This window comes from Rattus rattus, chromosome 15 (assembly GCF_011064425.1).
Source record: "Rattus rattus isolate New Zealand chromosome 15, Rrattus_CSIRO_v1, whole genome shotgun sequence".
NCBI lineage: Eukaryota > Metazoa > Chordata > Mammalia > Rodentia > Muridae > Rattus > Rattus rattus.
The window spans coordinates 55,123,813-55,148,683 of record NC_046168.1 but is presented as its reverse complement, the minus strand read 5'-3'; the positions used below and the strand labels follow the sequence as shown (position 1 = coordinate 55,148,683).

The following is a 24,871-nucleotide window of genomic DNA, read 5'->3' as shown; positions in this document are numbered from 1 at the left end:
TTGTTTGTTTTTTTTTGGATGGGGGTGGGGAAATCACACAATTATGTAATTTGTTGGGTGCTGACTGAACCCTTTTAACTACCTCTGCCAGTCCCTTTTTCCGAACCCATGTGAAGCTGAAATTACCCTCTTCTCACTGTTGCCTAAGATGTCATGTTTCTGGAATGATAATCCCTCCCAGAAGCCACTGCTCAGAATAAACCAACAAAGAATTAACAATGTCAAAGGCTTAGAAGAAAACCTTGGGTGAGGCGACGACCTTTCATATATACCACAAATGATGAAGACATGGTAGACACTGTCCCTGTCTACAGCTGGCTTTTGTCTCTCTACTCCTTCTCTCCAAGAACAGAGTGGAAAGACAGAGAAGCAAACACAAGGGAGCTGTATTTGCTGCCACAGGAGTAACTACTTGAACATGAAAGTAAGAAATCGGACCAGGCTTCCTCCCAGAGATGCAGAGACAGTTCAATGTATGTAAATTGATAAATGTAATCCACCACATAAACAAACCGAACGACAAAAATCTACAGGAGCACCTCATTAGATGTGAAAAGGGCCTCTGACAAAATCTATCCCTTCCTGATAAAAATCCTGGAGAGATTAGAGATACAAGGAACATAATATATCAAACAGCAACTGAAATGGAAAGCGACTCAAAGCGATTCCACCAAACTCAAGAACAAAGCAAGACTGCCCATTCCCTTCATACCCATTCAACGCAGTACTTGGAGTCCTAGCCCGAGCAATAAGAGATTAAAGAGCTGAAAGAGATTAAAGGGATACAAGCAGAAAAGGAGAAGCCACTCCTACAGCCGGTAAACACTCTCCGCAGAGTGGCTGGATACAAAAGTAACCACAAGCACCGCAGCCCTCCTACATACAAAGGTCAAATGGACCAGAAAGAAAGCGGTGAAACACCTTTCACAATAGGCTCAGAGAATACAAAATATCTTGGGGTGACTCTAATCAAGCAAGTGAAAGACTTGCTATAATCCACTCCAGGACAGGCCCTGCATTCAGGAGAGGTTATATACAATGGACTCCACATTTTCCTTGTGTCTGTTTATTTGGTGACAGTTTTGTGAGGGTTAATTGTCGGGGAGTATTTTTGGTTTTTGGTTTTTGGGGAATTCTTAAGAAAGAACTTAAAGGAGGGGGAAATGTGATGAGAATATATTTAAACTTAAAATTTGTTTTAGATAATTACAAAAAATATAGTAAAAAAGAAAGTAAAAAAATACATTCTGAAGAAATTCTGGAAGATATCAGAATGTGGAACGATCTCTCACGTTCATAGTTCAATAGAATTAATATGGAAAAAAATGGCCGTCCTCCTGAAAGCAATCCATAGATTCAATGCAACCCCCACCTAAAATTCCAAGACAGTTTTTCACAGATTTTGAAAGAAAAATTTTCAGGTTTTTTTTTTGGTGGAAACACACACACACACACACACACACACCACATTACACCACACACACCACACATGACACACATACCACACATGCCACACATGCTACACATGCCACAGACATCACACACATCACATATACCTTGCACATCACACACACTCTCTCTCTCTCTCTCTCTCTCTCACTCTCTCTCTCACAAACACCACACACAAACACAAACACACACATAAACAAACACACACACACCACACACACACACACCACAAACACACATACACACACACACACACACACACACACACACACATACACACACACACACACCAGGACAGCTAAAACAATCATGAATAATAAGAGATCGATGAGAGCTATCACTGTCCCAATTTCAATTGTGGCACAGAGCTATAGGAATAAAAACAGCTCAGTATTGGCACACATCAATGGAATTTGTGAAATCAATGGCATCAAATTCAAGACCCAATCATAAATCCACATACCTATGGACACATGGTTTTGTTTGTTTGTTTGTTTGTGTTTGTTTTTATTTTTCAAAAAGGAGCCAGAAATGCATACTGGGGAAAAAAAAGAAAGCATCTTCAAAAACTGGTGCAGGTCAAACTGTATGTCTGCATGTAGAAGAATGCAAATAGACCATCTTACCACCCTGTAAAAAGTCAACTCCAAATGGATCAAATTCCTCAACTTAAAACCAAGTACATGGACCATGATAGACGGGAAGGTAAGGAATAGCGGTGAACTCACTGGCACAGGAAAAGACTTTCTGACCAGAACACTGTTAACACGGCCACCAAGATCCACAGTTAATAAGTGGGACCTCATGAAACCGAAAAGCTTCTGCACGGCCAAGGACACTGTCATTCAAAGTAACAGGCTATAGAATGGAAAACAATCTTTACCAACTACACACCTGATACAGGATTAATATCTGAATTGTATAAAGAACTCAAAACACTATCAGTAAAAAAAATACCCAGTTCAAAATAGAGCACAGATTTAAACAGAGACGTCTCAAAAGAGGAAACTCAATTGGCTGAGAAACACTTACAGAGACCTTTAACATCCTTAGCCATCAAAGAAATGCAAATCAAAACTACTTTGGGACTCCATCTTGCACTTGTCAGAATGCATATAAATGATAGATGATATGATAGATGGAGAAAGATAGATAGATAGATAGATAGATAGATAGATAGATAGATAGATAGATAGATAGATGAATGATAGGTAGGTAGGTAGACAGACAGACAGTCTGTGCTGGCTTGACATGGAATAAGGGGAATAGCCATCCATTGCTGGTTGGAGTGAAAACTTGTAAAGCCACCATGAGAATCAGTGCGGTGTATCCCCAGGAAGATAGGAATCAATCTACCTCAGGACCCAGTTATATCACTTTTGGGTATATACCAAAGAATACTTCAGCCTGCCACAGAGACACTTGCTCAATGATATTTATTGTTCACAATACACATAAACTTGAAACAATCTAAATGTCTCTCAACAGACACATGGGTAAAAAAAAATATGATTACACAATTACACAATAGAGTATTAAACATTTTTTTAAATGTGATCATGAACTTCACAGGTAAACGGATGGAACTAGACAAAAGTCCCGAGTGAGGTAACTCAGACTCAGAAACATGGTATGTGTTTGCTTATGTGTGATATTAGCTGTAAAGTGAACTATAACCAAGCTACAATCTATAGAATCGTAGAGACTACACATAGAATGAGAGACTAGAGGGGACAGATAGATCTCATTAGAAAAGGGCAGTAGAATAAGAAGTTATGAATGAATGGGGAGGAGGGGCTGGAACAGGAGTATCAAGTGAAGAGGGGAAGGGAAGGAGGCGACATGGGAAGAGTTGTTGGCTAAAGGGGTCCTATGGAAACCCCCCAAACAACTCAGGCTGTTGCCAAGAGTATCGGTTGCACCCCAAAACTGGCAGCAAGGCCTCTTGCTGAAGACAACACCTGCACAATTCATTGAACAGAAAAGTGGAGCTGGCACCTAGAGAAAGCCCCCCTCCCCCAGGTTCTAGCATCTATGGTACAGAAAGACACACTCCCAAAAGAAAAAAAGAAATATCAAGCCTGCCATAAACTCTTTGAATTACAATAGGGTCCCATCTGCAAGAAATGCTAGGGTAATGGTAGCACAATACTGTGGAAGTAACCAACAAACATCTGATTTTATTTACGGCCAATAATGAGATGGAACTCATACCCAACACTGCTTGGATGTCCAAAAGCCTGAGGCTAGGTAGGCCCGGGACATAGGGGAAAACCAAATGCTACTGTAGTACTACAGCAAAGGGAGCAGAGCGATAAATGGACTCCTAGTGACATTCCGCTATACTCACGGATCAGTGCTCAGCCATCATCAGGAAGTTTCCTTCTGCAGCATGTAGGGCGAATACAGAGAGCCACAGCCGGATGCTATTCAGAGAGTGAGTTAACTCTGTCTTCGCCAACACCTGTCTGATGGGCGTTTGCCTTGAACCACCTGGTTTGAAATGAACCGGGCAGGGTTGGGGATTTAGCTCAGTGGTAGAGCGCTTGCCTAGCATGCGCAAGGCCCTGGGTTGGTCCCCAGCTCCAAAAAAAAAAAAAAAAAAAAAAATGAACCGGGCCACCCCCCCCCAGTCTTGCTCAAACTCCGCCCTGTCCTCAAGCCTTTGCTCCTGCCTTCTCCTTTCCTCAGACCTCCTGCGTTTCTATCTTCTCTAGAGGAAATTTTCCCATTAGAGAGGGCCATCTTTACCTTGACTTTATACCTGTTCTTCATTTTATTTTGTCGACTCCTGACCTGATTATATTTTTGTGTCCTTTTAAAAAAACATTATTTTACATTCCAGTGGTTGCCCCCCTTCCCACAGTTCCCCTTCCACAGTTCCTCACCCATTCCCCCTCACCCTCAACTCCAAGAGAGTGCTCCCCCCAAGGCCTTCTCCTTCCCTGGGGCCTCAAGTCTCTTTAGGATTAGGTGTTTCTTCTCCCACTGTGGCCAGTCCAGTCCAGGCAGTCCTCTGCTCTATATGTGCCAGAGGCCTTGGATGCTTGGATGCTTCCTGGTTGGTAACTCCATCTCCAGGAGCTCCCTGGGGTCCAGGTTAGTTGACACTGCTGGTCTTCCTATAGGGTCACCCTCCCTGTCAGCTTCTTCAGTCCTTTTTTGTATCCTTCTTTAAGAGCAGTTTTTTTTTTGTTTTGTTTTGTTTTTAAGTGTGGGTAGATTAAGAAATGCCTAATGACAAAGTTAAGTAGCAAGCAAAAGCCTGACTATCTAATGTATGCCGGAAGAAAGTTTCCTCCCTGCTATGAATGACCATCTTGGGATCTTCCCAGCTCTTCATGGGCTTTCTCCATCTGTCCAGAGAAGAAAATAGAGATCGTCAAGAAGATTCATTATTGATTACCTGCCTTGGCCTCCAAATGAAACTTGTGTTCTATTGGGCAGAATTCTATGCACAGTCCTACCTAACTGTAGGGAACACAGGATGAGTGGAAACATCTTGTGTCCCTGTGAAGGCTTCAGCTGGTCACCACCATACTGATGCGGTCCAACTTGTATTTCTGGCTCTGTTCACATGGAGGAGCCGCCTTCTCCCCCCACCCTCCACTTCCTCTTCCTCCTCCCCTCTTCCTCCTCCCCCCTTCTTCTTCCTCCTCCTCCTCTCACTCCTCCTCCTCTTCCTCCTCTCACTCCTTCCCCTCTCCTTCCCCTCCTCCCCCTCTTTTTTCCTATAAGAGATCCTTTGTATGTATGGTATATGTGTGTGGTGTATATATACATGCTGTGAGAGAGTACACATGCCTGTGCTTACATGCGTGGAGGTCAGAGGAGGACCTCAGTGCCCTGCTCTATCATGTCCTGCGTGGTTTTTTTGAGGCACAGTCTCTCACTGAACCTGGAGCTAGACTGGCAGCTCCCACTGTCCCACTGATGCGTCTGCCGCTGCACTACCCCCAGCACTGGAGTTACAGGTGCAAGATGCCACCCCTAGCTCTTTACACGAGTGCTGAAATCCAGACTCAGTCCCAACATGCTCCGGCCTGAGCCGTCTCCGTCAGATCTTCACGGATCACGCTGACTAACTGCTTGGTCTAAGGTGGACCAAGCTCTGTGGGATTGTAGTATTACGGTCACCTGAGATTCTGCCTCCTGACTGCTTAGTTTAGTTGTCATTTTTAAAAATATGTTTTTAATCTATTCTCTGTTTGGTTTGGTAATCTTCATCCCCACCACTACCCCTCTCGCCCTCTACTAGCCTACCATTTTGGATAACTTTTCTTCCCCAGCCCCTCTTTCTCCTTTTTAAATCAATGTGTTCTTTCTCAGAGAAGATATGTGAAAACCTGTCTTCATGGTAAGTTTCCCGAAAGACACAGCTGTGTTACTATTATTGAAAAATATCAAAAGAAATATTAAGTTGGTAAAATTTTTCCAAGTCATGAGCACACTTAAAAGATTTCTGGGGTGCTAAAGAGATAGCCCAGCGGTTAAGAGCACTGACTGCTCTTCCAGAGGTCCTGAGTTCAATTCCCAGCAACCACATGGTGGCTCACAACCATCTATAATGAGATCTGGTGCCCTCTTCTGGCCTGCAGGAATACATGCAGGCAGAAAACTGTATGATGTATACATAATAAATAAATGAATGTTAAAAAAATATCTTTTTCTCTAATTTCACATTTTGTGTGCCTTTTTAAAATTGTGTTGATATTGGTAGATAGTAGACCATTTGAATGAATATAAAATTTTAGATTCAAATTCATTTTCTTTCAGAATAATGAAAGAAGCATGCCTTTGCCTTCTACGTTTGGTAGCAGTTGGTATTTCCTTTTATTTTAATTATTTTTTTTTTAGAATCTCTCTTTACTGTTTGAGGATTTCATACATGCATATAATAGTGTTTCTCTCAACCCTCATCAAGGAGGCTGCTTCTTTCTATACTAGGTGGTGATTAAAAGAGAGACCAGAGCTGGTCAACATGCAGAGAACAGTGGAGTGTGTGTGTGTGTGTGTGTGTGTGTGTGTGTGTGTGTGTGTGTGTGTGTGTGTGTGTGTGTGAGAGAGAGAGAGGAGAGAGAGAAACAGCACAGCACAGCACATGCATCATTGCAGACGACGAGGAAGGAAGATTGTTAAGAGCCAGCATCTGCAGTGAAATCCTATCTGCAGGGATGACCTAACACACATCTACTCACAGCAGCTGCGCCTGCGTGCACAGGACCTGCTCAGAAGCAGGCCATCCAAGCCTAGAGCAAGAAGGGGCCCGTGATGTCCGCCCCACCCCCACCCCCGCCAACGTGTTCCGTGCGCCATCTTGAAATGAAAGACAGTTACTGGTATGCTGAAGCCTTCAGATGATCCTGTGCTCAGTTCTTCACTGCCCTCTTCCTCCACGTCCCACTCATCTTAGCGCCGAGTGTCTGCTGCTGTGTAACTCATTTTTTTCCTTATTCAGCAACCTCTCCCCACCCCAGCAAAAGTAACACGCCTGATATGAGGTAGTTCTTCAAAGTTCAGTAAATTCCTTTAAATTCTTTTTAAGTTTACTTATTTTATATGTGTGAGCTTTTGCCTCCATGCATGTCTGTGTGCGTGTGGGCCTGGTGCCCGCACAGGTCAGAAGAGGGCGCCGGATGCCCTGGAACTGGAGTTACAGACGTTTGCGAGCCACCACATAGATGCTGGGAACAAAGCCGGGTCGTCTGCAAGAAAAGCAAGAGCTCTTAGCTTCTAAACCATCTGTCTATTCCCTAAAGTTCAATAAGTTCTTGATGAATGGAAAATAACGAACAAAAGATGAATGGTTGAATAAATAATACACATTTACGTAGTTTCTAGAGTTTTTTTTAATTCTGATTTTATTTACTCTAGTGGTACTTTTTTGAAATAAAATTAGGGGTTGGGGATTTAGCTCAGTGGTAGAGCGCTTGCCTAGGACGCAAAAAGGCCCTGGGTTCGATCCCCAGCTCGAAAAAAAAAAAAAAAAAAAAAAAAAAAAATAAAATTAGCTCATTTGGCTACTTAGGACTAGTACCATTTTAAAATAGGTACACTGACTAGTTTTGTTTTGTTTTGCTTTTTTTTTTTTTTAAAGAAACTTTCCATTTTTAGGCCCTATTTCCAGAAACACTTTATAATGCACAAACTTTCAGCTCGCAAATGGCTTCATTTTGAGTGGCAGAAATAGCTTGTACATGTCCACAAACATGAATGGAACTCACTCGTGGGGGTTTTCTATTTTGGTTCGATGCTGACTCCAAATAGAAGCCATTTAGGTGAATTCTGCTGCCCTAAGCCTGTTTACCGCCAGGGCTGCTGTTGTAAACAACAGGATTAAAAGCAAACTCCCCTCATTCATCATTGATTCCCACTGCCGCCATAGATAAGAAAATAAAAAAATATAACCTACTAAATATATTACCCGGACCAAAAAAAAAAATGAAAAAAGGACATAATCCATTTTTGTCAGACTTCAAACTGAGTAAATTTTTAATAAGTAACATATAATATGTATCTCTTTGGGCTATTTTTTTTTAAATGACTGCAGGAATAGAAATGCTGAGGTTTAAAACTAGGAAGAGAAAAGCAAGTAAATATGTTTTTTTGGGAAAAAAATTTCTAAGATCTAAACTTTGAAAAAAAAATTCCCATAACCCTCGTTGTCTTCGCTGCGAGCAAAGGTCTCAGGTAGCGTTAAGATGGCGACGCTCGGGGTTGGGGATTTAGCTCAGTGGTAGAGCACTTGCCTAGCAAGTGCAAGGCCCTGGGTTCGGTCCCCAACTCCGGGGGGAAAAAAAAAAGATGGCGACGCTCTCGCTGCTCAGTCGGCGTTTTCATGTTTCTTCTGTGATTCGGCTCAGACGGGACCCCGTGATCCTATGAAGGGTGGAGAGTTCTAGGAGACAGATGACCCGGATTCTCCCAACAAGGAACCTGTTTTCATTATTCTGTTTCAGAAGAAATCCTTAGGATGCTCTAGGAAGAATTAATTGACACACAAGCTTGTCCGGTAGCGAACCTCTCAGGGATACACAAGAGGTGATGGCAGCCATGATCAATTGATGAGAAGGTGGGACACAGAATACCCCACTCTCTGCCGTTTATGGGAAGAAACATATTGGCTCGAGGTTCTGGGAGCCAGAAGGCCCAAGATGAAGGAACTTCTGTTGTGACATCCCATGGTTGAAGGGCATAGAAAACGAGCCCAGCCTTAGGACGGACTTGCTTTTGAAACAACAGTAACAAGTTACTCTGGAGCAGAGTCCTTGGATGTAATTGCTTCTCAGTCGCCGTGTACCCATTCAGGGAGGAAAGGAGATCCTGGGAAAAGACACACAGGGCTCTCTCTCCCTTGGACTGTTGGATGGTTGAAACAATGACCTCCAAAGGATTAAAATTTTTAAAAAAATGACGAAAGTGCTCCTGTCAGCCTGAAGAGGAACTTACCTGACAGAGACTTCACGCTGTTCTAGACAGTCTATCAGGCCACCTGCCAACAGGGACCAGAGAGAGACAACCAAAGCTAGGTCAGTGATAGATAGGTGGGGGCCACACCTCGAGTAGGACTGTTTACTTATTGCTCAGTAATTGTCTTTTATTTAAACCTAAACCTCACGTCAGTACCCCCAAATGTGGTCTTGGAAGTCACTAGAGCCCTTGTTCCTCTTCTGTATGTAGCCCCACCGACTAAGTTTCTTGGCTCTTTAGTGTTTTTTAATTGGGATTCAGGAGGCAAGTAGCCAGGCCTAACTCTTTGCAGCTGCTAGGGCCTAGACTCTTACACTGAAAACCTGGGCCATGGTGCCAGTGTCTTAGTTACTTTTCTACCAAAGTGGCAACACAGCTTATAAAAGAAGGCACTTCCTGGGGGCTTGGAGTTTCAGAACTCAGTCCATGACTATTCTCTTAGGGTTTCTATTGCTGTGGCAAAACACCATGGCCAGAAAACAGTAGGGGAGGAAAGGGTTTGTTGTTGTTGTTGTTGTTTATTTGTTTGTTTTGTTTTTTCCTGTTTTGTTTTTTTGTTGTTGTTTTTTGGGGGGTTTGTTTGGTTTGGTTGGGGGTTTTTTTGTTTTTTTGTTTTTTGTTTTTTGCGTAAGCTCACACTTCCACATCACTGTTCATCATTAAAGAAAGTCAGGACAGGAACCCAAACAGGATAGGGTCCTGGAGGCAGGAGCTGATGCTGCGGCCATGGAGGAGGGCTGCTTACTGGCTTGCTCCCATGGCTTACCCAGCATGCTTTCTTATAGAACCCAGGACCACCAAGCCCAGAGCTGGGACCTTCCCTATCAATCACTAATTAAAGAAAATGTCTTTCAGCCAGATCTAAAGAAAGCATTTTCTCAATTAAGGTTTCCTCCTTTCAGATAACTCTAGTTTGTGTGTCAGGTTGGCACGAGACCAGCCAGCACAACCATCATGGCAGGGAGCACGGCCTCAGGCAGGCAGCAGGCAGCCAGGCAGGCGGGCAGGCATGGTACTGAAGCAGAGACTGGGAACTCATCTATAAACAAGAAGTGATTCAGAATGGCCTCAGCATTTAAAACCTCAAAACCCACCTCCAGTGACGCACCTTCTCCAATAACTCATCTTAATCCTTCCCAAACAGTCCCACCGACCAGGAACCAAGGATTCAAGTATGGCTGTGATGGCCACTCTCATTCAAATCACCACAGATGGGAATACGCTCATCAGGTAAGAGAGCTTGCTGTGCAGACATGGGGAGCTGCGCTCTAATCCTTTGCACCCATGTATAAAGCTGGGCCCGAGTCTGCAACCTCAGGTTGGGGGTGGAGACAGACAGATCCCGGGAGCCCGCTGGCCAGACAGCCTAGCTGAGCCTCAGGTGCAATGAGAGACTGTGTCAAGGGGACGAGGCAGAGAATGGCACCCAACCTCTTCATCTGGCTTTAGCTGCATAAGCATGGGCATCCACACCTGCAAACTCATGCACACCCACCACACACACATGCACATACACACATGCACACACACACATGCACACACACACACACACACACATGCATACACACTCACGTGCACGCCCATGTGCACAAATGCACACACGTACACACAGTGGGTTACAAAGTCCACTACATTTCGGCTGAAGCTTTAGAGAGGACATTCAAGCCACGATCTTTATTGATGTGAAAATTACCAGGAGCAACCGCAGGATCATAGGCAGGATGTGAAAGTAAGAGATGGAGTCAGTAATGTTCCTGAAATTTTCCTCTCAATTCTGGAGTTGCAATTCACTCAAATAAGTTGACAAGTAAGTCAGTTTCAGAAGAAAAGTCTATTTCTGTTTCAGAGCAAGGTAAATTTGAAATATCTAGCAGATACCCAAGGGGGTCTGAAGTCAGCTGAGTTATCAGCTTAGAGTTGATGAATGTGTTCTGAATGGGTGAGGTAAATGTGAGGCTCTAGGAGATGTCATTGTATTTGAGTCATGCATATGTAGGTACAAAAGAAATCTACTGCTTCAAAAGTACCACAGAATAAACCATCCAAAAAGAAGTAACTCGAAGCTACCCGCATTCCTTCTCATGGACAGGGAGTGACTGATGTGGGCGAGTCTTGTCTGTGACCCTGTCCTGTGGCACTCTTCCAAGTGGCCATTGTTCTTGTCTGTTTTTGACGATATCAAGGCATGAAAAACAAAGCAGGAATATGGAAGGTCTCTAGAGGTCTCCACTCAGAGCAGGCACATTATCACTTTCTCCTCGGTCTTAGCCAAAGCTGAAAGCTCGTGAAAGATCAGACAGCTCTAAATTAAAGACATGGATACAAGGAAAGGTTAATAGAGAGAAGGGGGACGGGGAGGGAGAGGGAGAGGGAGGGGAGAAGGAGAAGAAGAGGGAGAGAGAGAGGGAGAGAGAGAGGGGAGAGGGACAGGGAGAGAGAGAGAGAGAGAGAGAGAGAGAGAGAGGAGAGAGAGAGAGAGAGAGAGAGAGAGATGGGCTCAGTAAATGTAATCTCTCATGTGTATAAGAACCTGGAACAACCTGGAACGTAGCTCAAATGTCCAGTGTAGGCGTCCTGTTATTCTGTACAGAGTAAAGATTTTCCTTGTGCTATTCAAATGCTGATTTCTGTACCCCGTGCCTCAATGCTGTGTAAATATTGCTCCCCGTTTATTCTCTGATTTGTCAGTAAAAGCTGATCAGCCAACGACTAAGCAGGGGAGAGAATAGAGCTGGACTTCCAATCCCAGCAAGGGGAGGGGAAGAGAGAGGGAGGAGGAAGAGAAGATTCACCAGGAGGAGCAGGTCAAGGAGGCTGCACGGGAACACATCTGGAGCAGAGAGAGCCTGATCAACACTAAAATGCAAGTGTCTAGGAGGATTTTGGGTGGGAGGTAGCCAGATTATCTTAGAGGATTAGAATAGATTGATAACTGTTCAGATATTGTGCTGTAAAGCTTGATTAAATAAATCTAATAGTGGCAGCCTCGTTTATTTGGGAACTAGCTGGGATAAAGAAAAAACTATCACGTATAAAATCATACGTAACACTCAAGTTTGAACCCCATAACTTCCTTTGTCTACGAAAGCCTCCATTCATCCTTTATCCAAATTCATTTATTCATTATACAAACCAAATATGAAGATTATTCAAGACATACATACTTAATTTTAAAAGATTCATTTATTTTTATTTTGTGTGTGCGGTTAGTTTTGCCTGAATGTATATTGGTGCAAGTCATATGTGCAATTCCAGAATCGGCCGGAAGAGGGTGTTAGATCCTTTGGAACTGGCGTTATAGATGCTCGCTGCCTCGGGAGTGATCTGAACCAAACCCAGTCCTCTGCAAGAACAGTTAACCACGGAGTGTTCTTAACCACGGAGTCATCTCTCCAGTCCTATCCCATATATGCTCTTAACTGTTGTTTCCCCTTGCAAGAAGGAACCAATTAGGGTTGGGGATTTAGCTCAGTGATAGAGCACTTGCCTAGCAAGTGCAAGGCCCTGGGTTCAGTCCCCAGCTCCGAAAAAAAAGAAAAAGGAAAAAGAAAAAGAAAAAAAAGAAGGAACCAATTGGTTATTGAAGACTTCAATTCCTTGATTATTGTTAAAGAAATAAAAGACTCTAACTTAGTCGTTATAAAGAAAGTCCATGATAAGATGTTGTGTGAAAACAAACCATGTTATCTCTTAGCCCAAGCAAACAAAGCACCTGGAAGGAAATGATGAAAGGTTATCACTGTCTGACCCTGAAAAAACAAATTCCCACCTCCAGCAGAAACATCTGATAAGGAATACAGAAAACCTCAATATCCATCAGAGATTCAGCACCAAACCACGACCAGTTTAAAAACAATCAACCTAAGGTTGGGGATTTAGCTCAGTGGTAGAGCGCTTGCCTAGCAAGCACAAGGCCCTGGGTTCGGTCCCCAGCTCTGAAAAAAAAAAATCAACCTTCAAAAACACAGACTAAGACATGTCTTTACTACTGTTGTTGTTTGAAAGATATTTGTTGTTTGTTTGTTTCGTATGGTTTTGTTTTGTTTTGTTTTGTTTTGAGACGGGGTTTTTCTGTGTGGCCTGGGAAGTCCTGGAATTCCCTGTGTAGACCAGGCTGGCCTCAAACTCAGATCTGACTGCCTCTGCCTCCTGAGTGCGACGATTAAAGGTGTGGGTCACCATACCCAGCTCCTTTGAGAGATTTTTAAGACTAACAATTTGAGTTGGCATGGTGGCCTAAGTCTTTAACCCCAGTCCTAAGGAAGCAGAAGCAGATAGATCTTTGTGGGTTCTAGACCAGCCTGGTCTATAGAAAATGCCAGACCAGCCAACGCTAGATAGTGAGAACCTGTCTCAAGATAAGTAAATAAACGGTAACCTCTACTTTTTAAATATATATAATACAATTCCTGGGTTTTTTAGTTTCTTTGAAAATAAAGCAATTGTTGTCTTAAAGGATATAATCTGCTGTTAGCAGCTTAGGCTACAACCCCAGATTTTTGAGAAATAATGAATCAAATAATATGGCAGTGGTGCACGTATACCATCTTCTATATGTGTGCTCTACTGCATGTACACCTGCAGGCCAGAAGAGAGCATCAGATCTATTTCCAGATGGTCATGAGCCATCATGTGGATGTTTGGAATTGAACTCAGGACCTCTGGAAGAGCAGCCAGTGCTCTTAACTCCTGAGCGATCTCTTCAGCCCCTTTGTAAGAAATTTTTGTTTGCTTGTTTATTATCTTAGTTTTTCAAGACAGTTTCTCTGTGTAGCTCTGGCTGTCCTGGAACTCACTCTATAGACCAGGCTGGCCTTGAACTCAGATATCCACCTGAACTCAGATATCCACCTGCCTCTGCCTCCTTAGGGCTGGGATTAAAGGCATGTACCACCACTGCCTGGTCCACTAGCTTATATTTTAAGCTGCTTTTGCTAGATTTTTTTGGAGCAGAAAGGGCCTCAAAGATGATTATCACCTAATTTTATAAACTAAAGTGGCAGAAGCCCAGAGAGATTAACCTGGTTTTTATGGTAAATCGGCTAGTGTGGCAGGAGGAACACATTGCTTTGAGAAACTTGCCCCAGCTTTCATTCCATCTACCTATAGTCTCCAGTCACTTCCTGTTTCCGTTGGTTTCCTGTTCCTACCACAGAGCGCTGGGCGAACCTGTCAAAAGAGCTGGGTCATCCTCCTAGGGCTTCAGCTATCACTGTGAGAAAAGTTAATGCATTCCCATGTAGCCATGGGTGAAAGAGCTTGCTTTATTTTACCGTTCTGAAGTATTTACACTCTGGATAGAATTTGATCGAGAAGAGAATGCTTCGCTATGAATAATGTTAAGATGTTATCTTGTAATTTTAGACGGTTTTCACATCTTCAGGATGTGAAATATGAATACAGACTTTTCACATAGTTTTGGAAGCTTGGGGCAGCGGAGCTCAACAGAAACACATTACAAGCCTCAACGTGGTTCAGTTCTTGCAGCCACAGTAAACAAAAAGGCAAAAGTAGGCAGAAAAAAATGTTAGAAAAACATTTCCTTCAACATGTAAAGAACATTTTTAAATTTCGCGATACTCTAGATGTGTTTTCTTCAGCCCCTGTCTTTGGTGAATGACTACTGTGTTAGGTTCCAAACTCCCTATGGTCTGCTCCTTGGTCGCAAGCTTTGTGACTCTGCAAACTACTAAGTGCAAGGCAGGGCTATGCTGGCTATGCTGGCGGGGGCGGGGCTATGCTGGCGGGGGCGGGGCTACTCCGTGAGCGCGTTTGGGGCCGGGCGGGCTTCCGTAGCTGGACGCGGGCGGTGGCGGCGCCACGTCCCGGTCGGTGTCCAGGAAAAAGTCAGGCCTGGGGACAGTTTGAAGTAACTATGGCCTTTACGTTGTACTCCCTGATGCAGGCGGCCCTGCTGTGCGTGAATGCCATCGCCGTGCTGCACGAGGAGCGCTTCCTCAAGAACAGTGAGTGCCCGGGTTGGGGTGAAAGGGGCGGGCACTGGGATCCTGAGCGGCTTGGAGAGGGGCGTCCCTGCGTGGCGGGCTGGAGTGGATGTCTGAGGTCTGGGGACCATGGCGGAGGAACACGGACTCTTCTGCCCGCCTTGAATTTCGCTTAGTCATTTACTTGCATTTTCTTGTTACCGATTTTACGGACGGAGAAGCTGGCTTGCTGAGTTTTGACTGAAATACTGGGAGTGGAGGAGGAACATGGAGTGCTCGTAGTTGGAATGACTGATGGGAACAATGAATGGTGGGGAGCAGTAGAAGTTGATGGGAATTGGGTTGATGGGAACAGGAGGTAGCAGGGTCTCCAGTCATTCAATACGCACGCCCCATTGGGTGCCTACCAGTGTACCAAGGACTGGAATCAAAGAATACAAAAACAAAGACACGCACACGTTACGGTTTCTGCGACTTGGCAATCAGATCTTCACGCCAGCCTGGTCCAGTTGCTTCACGCTGTATAGGCAAGACAGACAGGCCTGCATGATGTTAGTGATTTGTTGAACTCTTCCACCTGTGTCCTCAAACCCACAAGGCAGAAGGATGCGTTTTATTTATTACTTAGGAAGAGCTGAATACAAAAAAACGTACCAGACCTATGTAACAGAGGCTGGTTACACCAATCATCTGTCCTTAAAATGGAGTTTAATTTAAGATGAGTAACAGATACGCTAAACATTAGAAAGATGTAGAGTGATATAAAGGAAAATGAGAATCTGAAACGACCTGGAGGAAATGAGTCCAACTTGAAGTCTGATATGTGAAGAAGTATTTAAGTAGGTGAAAGAAAAAGATTGGGAGTAGTGTCACCCTGGGACGAAAACCAAGGTAGGTGAAATAGTTGTGAACCAGGACATAGCCAAATTTATGTTACTGTGTCCCTGTGGAGAAGAGATGGAAAAGGAAAGAGGTGGATTTGGAAAGGGCAGTCTCAGATAGGGAGGTAGAGGAGGATGACCCCTAATGTTGACAATAACCAGTAATTAAATTATGTCTTTGTGGGCAGGATTTGTTAGGTGTTCTTCTCTCTCTCTCTCTCTCTCTCTCTCTCTCTCTCTCTCTCTCTCTCTCTTGTGTGTGTGAGAGAGACAGACAGAGAGAGACAGAGAGAGAGAGACAGACAGACAGAGAGTGAGCGCGCTTGAGGTCGAACCACAGAGCTCTGTGATGAAGTTACCATTTTTATCCCAGCTTTACAGGTAAGGAATCTAAAGCAGGAAGTGATAGGTGACTTGTAGGGTCACATGGGCAGAAGGTGGCACAGTTGAGCATACTGACTCCAGAGTCCGGTTCTTTACCTCTGGACTAGGCAGAAAACTCTTCGTGATCATTTGATGGGTTGAATTGTGTTCTAACTCTGTGGTACCTGTGGCTGTTACCTTATTTAGAAACACTGTATTCAAGAGTTTATAATTAAAATGAGCTCTTTGTAACTGGATTAGGTGATGGGCCTTAGATCTAATCATTGGGGACCTTATAAGGCGAGTAAGACACAGAGGCATACAGACACACACTCCAGGAAGAAGAGAGTGGGATAACAGAGGCAGAGGTTGGAATGGCTTGGCTTCAAGCCAAGGAACCCAGGAACTCTAGCTACTGCCAGACAGGATTGCCCCTCAGTTCCCACAAGGGGTAGGTTCTGCTTGATTTTGGACTTGGCCTCCAAAACTGCAGGAAAGTGGTTTCTGTTGTGTTAAGCATTAGTTCATGTTGCTTTATTCAGTCAGTCCTAGGAGACTAATATAGACCAGAAAGCAAGACATGTTGGAGAGGCCAAACTGAACTACAAAGTGAGCATCTTAGTGAGACTCTGTCTCAGAAAGCCAGAGGAAGGCTAGACGTAAGCTCTTGGTAGAGTGTTTGCCTCCCGTGTAAGCCCTAGGTTTAGTCCCTGCTGTCCCCAGCCACACACAAAGAGCATGTTGGACACTGGCACTGAGGGAGAAAAGACAAAGCCAAAAACTTCTCCTGGTTTTCTGACTCAAGCCACTGAGTGAAATATCTTTATGGAGTTTAAAAACAGAAACCTTGGAAGAGTATCAGATGACGGTGGTATCGGCAAGTAAAACGATGATGAAATAAATGTAGACACGCCCACTTTGAGATTGCTGTGGGCTGTGCAAATAGATATAGAACAGTTGATAGTTGTTTTAGGTACAGATAGCAAATGAAGCTCTGTGAGGAGATAAAATCACTGGGAAAAAGGATACAGATCTCCTCCAGTCTGTAATGTTAGGCAGAGGTAGCACAGCTGGCAGGAAAACATAATGGACCAGTCAGAAAACCTAGACAGCGGCGTTTCATTAAAATGACAGTTTTGGCTGGGCAGTAAGTCGTGGCACATGGCTTTAGTCCCAGCACAGAGAGACACGAAAAGAGCTGTCACCTGGGTTTTGTTGCAGTTTTGTCTTTTGAAGGATGGTTCTGTTGGTGAATGGTTGTCAGCTGGCCGTGTGGCTCAGTTGGTAGAGACAGTGTCTCAAGACCAGAGAGCCCTGGCCTTGATTCCTAAGATAAAACTGGTCATGGTGGCATGTTCCTAGAGCCCAGCACTTGGTGAGAGCACAGGGTCAGACGTCATGGTCATCCTCAGCTGCTCAGGGAGTTGGAGGCTGGCTTTGGAGACCCTGTCTCAGGAACAACCGAAACCAAGCAAAAGAACTCCCCCCAAGCCCCAACCAAAAGCTGATTTTCAAAATAATAATAATAATGACCTTGTAAGAGCATATTAATTATAACAATGGCGGTTTTGAAGGAATAATTGAGTCTTGACCTGTTAGACCAAACCCCCAAGCCAGCTGGAAGTGCACAGAGGATCCAGGTGAGAATGGGGAAGTGTACCAGGCTGGCTGGTGAGAAGTCGAGCAGTCCTCTGAGGGGGGAGTGAGGAGTACAGGAAAGACGCAGAGACATAGATTAGAAATCGGGAGGCCTGCCCTGTCAGTACTGCAGCAGCTCCAGGTTAATGAATTCTTAGGCTTTATATACCTTACAGTATTCTGAGAAAGTCACAAGCAGATTCAGTGGCTGCCGTACATTCGATATCTGTACCCCTCCGGACGCCTCCCTATTCCTCCTTGTTCCTTCTTCCAAGTTAACAGAACATTCAGAACTTCAAGTGTATCCCCTCTTACTGGTCCATGTGTCAGCAGGCCAGTAGACCCTGGCCTGACTTGACTGTGCCTGACAGGCAGGCTTTCACAGAAGCAGGCAAGATGGCTCCCAACAGGGAAGCCAGGCTTCTGAAAGAACACAAACTTTTCCTTAAAGAGCATACCAAGAAACATTATATATACTTAGGAAATTATTTTAAAATGTGAAAAATGGGACTAGAGAGATGGCTCTGCAGTTAAGAGCACTGGCTGCTCTTCTAGAAGACCCAGATTCAATTCTCACCACCTACATGGTACTCACAAACAGGCGTAACCCCAGTTCCAAGAGATCTGATGCCCACTTCAAGCCCCCGAAGGCACCAGGCACATGTGTTACATGGACATACACAAACAAAACATCCATACCATAAAAGTTTTTGTTTTTAAGGTGGAAAAACCTTTCCTTGAACCCAGGGCCTTGTACTCACGAGGCATATGCCTTCCCACTGAACCACATCGGGATCTGGAAGCAGTACTCCTGATGGAGAGAGCTCCAGGCGGTTGTGGGTGTGAAGATCTTCCTAACTCACCGTCTATCACAGCAGCTGTGAGTGGTAGCAGTTATGAAAAATCAGATGCTTCCGATTCCTCCTGAGCGTGCACACATCAACTGGAGAAGCATTTGTTTTTGAGGGAACTATTCAATCCCAGTAAAACAGAAGCAGTTAAAGGACCCGGGTTGGGGTCCCACATGTACACTGTGGCTCAGAGTGCCCTCTTCTGGCGTCTGCATGCATGGGGTACACATAAACCAAACAGGTAAACACACATACTCATACAAATAAAATATTTATAACTTTCTTATGAATGTTTATGTAAAAAATCTACCAATGTATTAAAACACCATTCATCAAGATCAAGTGGGATTTCCTCAGAACTGTAAGAGTGGCTCAACATCCCATCATATTGGTAACAGAGTCAATACGGTAGGAAAATCATTAGGATTCATCACGAAGCCTGGGGAAATAACTGGGCTGGTAGTGTTTGCTGCAAAAGTAAGAAGACATGAGTTTAATCCCAGCACTTTCACTAAGGCCATGTTCTGGAGAGGCAGAGACAGGATGTGTCTGGGGCCTGCTGGGCTAGCTAGTCCAGTATAAACTGAAAACTACAGATTCAGTGAGAGAATCTGTCTCAAAAAATAAAGTGGGGCGTGATTTAGGAAGACACCTGATTTTAACCTGTAGCCTGTGCATACACATGTACATGCACATGAAAGCAAAAATATACTTATCAAACTAGAAATAAGAGGAAATACCTCAAATAGCCATATATCACCTATGAAAATGTCCCGGCTAACATCACACTTACCAGGGAGTCTGAATGCTTTTTCCCTGACTAAGAATAAGACGCGGAAGTCCTCCTCCTGTTTCTGTTTGAGAGTGTGCTGGAGATTCTGGCCATGGACATTTGATAAGAGGCAAGAAATAAAAATCTACGTTGTAAGGCAAAGGCATCTGTTTCAGATAATACGTTTTGGTGTATATAGAAGGTCCTGAAAAATCTTTAGGAAGCCAGGAGGCTAATAACAAGCTCAATACGGTGTGGGACACAAGAACATACGTAAGAAGCAGCTGTTAGGGGCTGGAGTGATGGCTAACTTGGTAAGCCTCCCATCGCTTAATATGGTGTGGGACACATGAACACACGGAAGAAGCAGTTTTGGGGGCTAGAGTGATGGCTAACTTGGTAAGCCTCCCGTCGAAGCCTGAGGACTTGAATTTGAATCCTTGTCATCCCACATAAGCGGTGGGTGGGCTGGTGACTTGCCTGCAACCCTGGCACCCCAGAGGTGGGGACAAGGGATGCCTGAGAAAGCTTGCTGCTAGTCTAATCAGATCTGTGAGCTCGGGTTCAACCAGAGACTCACCCTAAGACATAAGTGCAGAGCTGTCAAGGCCGGCACATGACATGGCCTCTGGTCTCCATGCACACAGGTGCACGCACACCCACACAAACACACATCAGTTTCTTGAACCATACATGGAGAGGCCCTGCAGCAGTTAGAGGGAAACTGTGATAAGCATCTCTTTCCCTGGCCCTTCACATGTCACGTTTGTGTTTGTCTGTGGAGCATCTGCACAGGTCGTATGCACTGTCTTCCGGTGACCCCTACTGATGCCTGGGCTTTGCTTGTTTTGTTGAAGAATAGCTTAGAAATGTTAGAAAATGTGGTTGGTTTTTTTTCTGGGATTTACTACTTTCATATTAAAAATATGTATAAGGATCTTTTAAAAACAAGCATAATAAAAAGAGATTTCTGGGAGAGAGGGTTGCCGGCTCTCAAGCTTCCGGGGATTCCAGTTTCCATCTCCCATCTCGCCATAGGAACACTAGCATTACAGATGTGTGTGTGCTCCTGCAGCTGTCTTTATGCGGGCACTGGGGATTTGAACTCGGGTCTTTGTGGTTATACAGCAAGTCTTTACCCAGGACCTTTCTGCAGCCCCTAAAACTGTTAAAAGATTTGTTCATCTTATAATTCATGTGTAATATAGTGTTACTCAGAAATTATGATCCTAGAACTCATAGTATCTTCAATAATAACTCAGTCCACTATAATTCAGTTCAATTCCACAGCCAAGAATTCAACTCGTCTTTGTTTTTCTAGATTAACTCAGTCCACTATAATTCAGTTCAGTTCGACAACCAGTTGCCGAGAGTACCCAAAGGCTGTGGTTATGGGGGTGTGGAAACATGAGGCAGATGACTGGAATGGAGGCCCTGTCCAGGAATTTGTGATAAGATGGGAAGTACTTGAAACCCTAACCAAGGAGAAGAGTCTACAATAGGTGGGGTTGGGGAGCAAAGAGAAGGAAGGTTTATCGTGACCAGGGCATATTAGGAAACCCCGACGTGACAGACCCAGACTGAAGCCAGCTTTAACAGTAGATGGTAATTGGCTGTGCCATTGCCCCTTAGTGTTTGTGGGGACCAGGTTCCAGCTCACATGAACTGCCAAGGGCCCTGCAGGAGAAACGACAAACGGTTTTAGAACTCCTAGAACTCCAGGACGGCACGTCCTGAGGCCTTGATGCTGTTACGGAGCTCTACTTACTGCCCTCACTTCCCTCTTTTTTTTTTTTTTTTTTTTTTTTTTTTTTTTTCGAGCTGGGGGACCGAACCCAGGGCCTTACGCTTGCTAGGCAAGTGCTCTACCACTGAGCTAAATCCCCAACCCCCTCTCTTAATTGTATGAAACTCTAAGGGGCTTCCAGTCCCGCACCGGGCAGATCTCTGGCGCTCACAGTAATAGTGTTTGGTCTCTTCCAGGCATTGCTGCTGGGACAATTAATGATTCAGTCACTGCCCTAGAGAAGAACTTAGAGACAGATTGTCAACAGTGACCAGCACCCTTAGAAAACATTTGGAAAAATAAAATTGTTAGTGAAGCTAGGGTTGAGATGTTTTTGCTATTGGCTCTGATGTAGAAAAGTCTCAGTGAACAATCTGAAGTTCAGAAAGGCACACTCATTAGTTGAGCTAGGGATCCTTTGTGGTCAGGGAACAAGAACAATGGCAGCACTGGCTGACGTGAGTCTCACTGAGGCTGGACTGGTGATCAATTTCTTATACCCATTTTGCCCTCAGTTCCTGATATGATTTAATAAGAATTACTGATGATATGCATTCTGAGGTATAAAGTAGATATGACTGATTTTTATACAAAAGTTCAGGTTTGCAATTCTCTTAAGATTCTTATAAGATTACATTTAAAGATGAATAATAATCCTTTCTCTGTAACTGCAAATTGCTGCCAGCCAGTAGGAAAAACTGGCTGAGAAAAAGCTCACACTTTGTTCATCTATAACAAGTTGCTTCATTACGAATATATGTGGGTTCTTGGGAATGATTTGTTTTCTTTACCTGTACTATGTAATGTTATTTCTTATGAAGGTATTGGGGACTACAGTGCTTTTTTATAGTCATTCACTAGAAGAAAACTAGAACATAATCATGTTGTAGTTTTATACTGCTTGAAAGATTTTGCTAGGATGTAAAACCATGGGAGAAAGAATAAAGTTGTTGGAACTATGTTCCTTCCACCCTCCAAGTGTGTGTGTGTGTGTGTGTGTGTGTGTGTGTGTGTGTGTGTGTGTGTGTGTGTGTGTTTGTGGGGGAGGAAGAAAGAAATGTTTGGAGCCTGCTCGTTGGAACTTTATTCCATTCATCCACCAGGTATATGTGTATATGTACATATGTGTATGTGTGAAATGCTTAGAGCCTGCTTACTGGAGCTTTGCTCCACCCATTCTATGTGTGAATATGTGTGTCTGTCTATATGTATTTGTATGTATGTATGTATGAAGTTATTGGAGTTTGCCTTTTGCTTCATTTATGCAGTGTGTATGTATGTGTGTGTATGAATTTTCTCTTTTCTTTTCTTTCTCACTGGCCCCAAGGAGTTAAAAGATTGCAGAGTTTTTCATTGGCCAGAGGGAGTGCCAGCCCCAGTATATTAAGCTCTGTTTCTCAAAGAAAAGTCTGCTGAGTAAAATCTCTAATCACTGCCTGCTATAAACAACAGCCCCCTCAGTATCTGGACCAACTCCCCACCATGGCTCTAAGCACTGACCCCATGGGCTGCTGCCTCAGTTTACCCACCCCATGCATGCCAAAGCTGATTATTGGTAATTAACACATTACAGAATGCCAATTTAAGGGGTTTGCAGTCCAGTGAACATCATCACCCAATTCTGAGATAGAAAGTCCTAACTAAGGGAAAATGTAAAGAGATTAAAGCAGTGAAATTTAAGAGACATCTAACTTGACCGGCTGTGGTGAAAGCTGTGAAAGGCAAAAACATTAACAATATTGAGGCTGAAGGGCTAGAAGCAGACCCTCAGCCAGGCTTCAGGTGGTGGGGTGTCAACACTAAAGTCATGCCATAGCATGACAAAACTACAGACAGCCAATAAACAGCCTATTAAGTAGTGTTTGGTTCTTTCATGTATAAGAGAGACTTGTTCTCAGTCTTCACGATTAGAGGTTAGCATGCCAGGAATTAATTAAACTCTGTAGTCATGTGAGAGTGGAAAGAGGACCTGAGTGAGGACTCTTTAGAAGAAATGACAAACACTTTAAAGAACCAGCATACAATGGCTAAAACACCTATAAGATTTGTAATGGGGAAATGACAGGCACAGACTGTTTACAGGTAAAGACTGGTTTACAGAGCACAGCTCAGAACACAGAAATAAAGAACAATCAAAGAAAACTGTGTGTTCCAAAGGCCTCTAAACTGCACTTTAAAATTTGCCCACATATGCATTTCCATATGGATACTTTTAAATTGAATTATTCACCCTAGGATGATGCCTTTTTTTTTTTTTTTAAGTTCCAAATTGACAAAAGGTTCCTTTGATAATTTTGAAGAAGGAAAAAAAAATCAGGTTGTGAGAGTTGCCATCCTTACTGAATTGAGCACCATGGAATCATTTGTAGATTTTATAAAAACATAGTGGAATGAAAAAATATGGTTGTTGCCACCATCAAAAGAAAAAACTAATGAACTCAATGTCTTGATTTTAAGATGTAAGACTTTATACTTAGTATCTTCACAGGGCTCAGACTGATTTTTAAAAGATGGCTACTGAGGGAACAAGACAAGTGCAGAATACATTTAACTGAGCTAAGCATCTTTATCTCGCGCAGTTGGCTGGGGAACAGACCAGGGCATTGGTGGATTCGGAGAGGAGCCAGGAATCAAATCTCAACTATTAAACCTTATTCGATCTGTAAGGACCGTGATGAGAGGTAAGGAGGACTTGGAGGGCATTGTGAGTCAGTCTGTGGTCGGATTGCAGACCATAGCATGGGAAAGGGCAAGCTGCCGGGTTCTCTGTGTGGTGGGAACTTGGACTTCTGTACCCGGATTTACTGCTTCAAAGTTGCTGGCCTCTTTCTACCATTGTATCTTACTTCTAGGAAATGCAGTGTTACTGGTATACTCTGTGTGCTTCCTGTCAGGGTAGAAAAACAAGATGATGTCCTTAGTGTGTAGAAACTGTGATCTCCACCTTGTCGTGTAGAGTCATGAAGATTTTCCAAGAGTAAAATAAGGATCCTGTATGTGCCATTGTGTTGAAAAGTACTTGGGAGCAGCATTGCAATCAAGAAAGAGTTCAGACACCTTGTATTTAAATGATGGGGTTAGAGACTTTTCACGTCTTAATCATTAGGATTCAGTTAATTTATTCTTCTTGATGAAACTGCAGAACCGTCTTTGAACTGTATTTCTGATCAAGTGTGCAGCTGTATGGATCTGTCTCGTCCTCTTTGTTCCCAGAGCTGCACCAAAACCATCCAGTGGTGCCTCCAGATGTGCAGTGGGGCAGGGCATGGTGGTCCAAACCTGCAGTCCCATCCCTTGGGCAGGGTACAGAGGCATCCCTGGTTCACCTCCGTCTACCAAAAGAAAGCATCTTTGGTTTTATGATCGTGTATTTTTCTGTTACTAGTACTGTATGATGACGATGACATACTCTTACATACTTCCGTTCTCCTTAGAAGCCACTTATTGCTGTTTAATTTTTTTGTTTTTTTTATACTAACAAGCTTTATTTTTTTTTTCTTTTTAGTGCCATTGATAATAGTAAACTCAATTACTATTGTATTGCTTTTGTTATTTGGATGAACATCATTGGGAAATCAGAGACTCAGAAGAAGAAAAGCCCAGAAGTTCCTATTTTTGTTGTGACTGGAATATTGGAATATTCATGTTCCAGCAGGCTCATCTTGCAGTTGACAAAAAAAATGTAAAGTTGACAATAAAACCAGAGTTTCTATCTA

The 24,871-nt window shown here is 43.6% G+C and overlaps 1 protein-coding gene across 1 annotated transcript; it reads left to right on the top strand.

Moving 5' to 3' along the window:
* Positions 1-14,716: 14,716 nt before the first annotated feature.
* On the top strand, positions 14,717-24,871 carry Ier3ip1 (immediate early response 3 interacting protein 1). The gene is made up of 3 exons (XM_032885579.1): positions 14,717-14,885; positions 23,735-23,836; positions 24,661-24,871. Exons 1-3 carry the CDS (start codon positions 14,795-14,797, stop codon positions 24,714-24,716), a joined length of 249 nt encoding a protein of 82 aa, XP_032741470.1. The 5' UTR covers positions 14,717-14,794; the 3' UTR covers positions 24,717-24,871.

Coding starts and splice junctions, on each gene's coding strand:
- Ier3ip1 (XM_032885579.1), top strand. CDS start 14,795: ATGGCCTTTACGTTGTACTCCCTGATGCAGGCGGCCCTGCTGTGCGTG. Junction 14,886..23,734: donor GGAGCGCTTCCTCAAGAACA/GTGAGTGCCCGG, acceptor TATCTCGCGCAG/TTGGCTGGGGAACAGACCAG. Junction 23,837..24,660: donor TGTAAGGACCGTGATGAGAG/GTAAGGAGGACT, acceptor TTTTCTTTTTAG/TGCCATTGATAATAGTAAAC.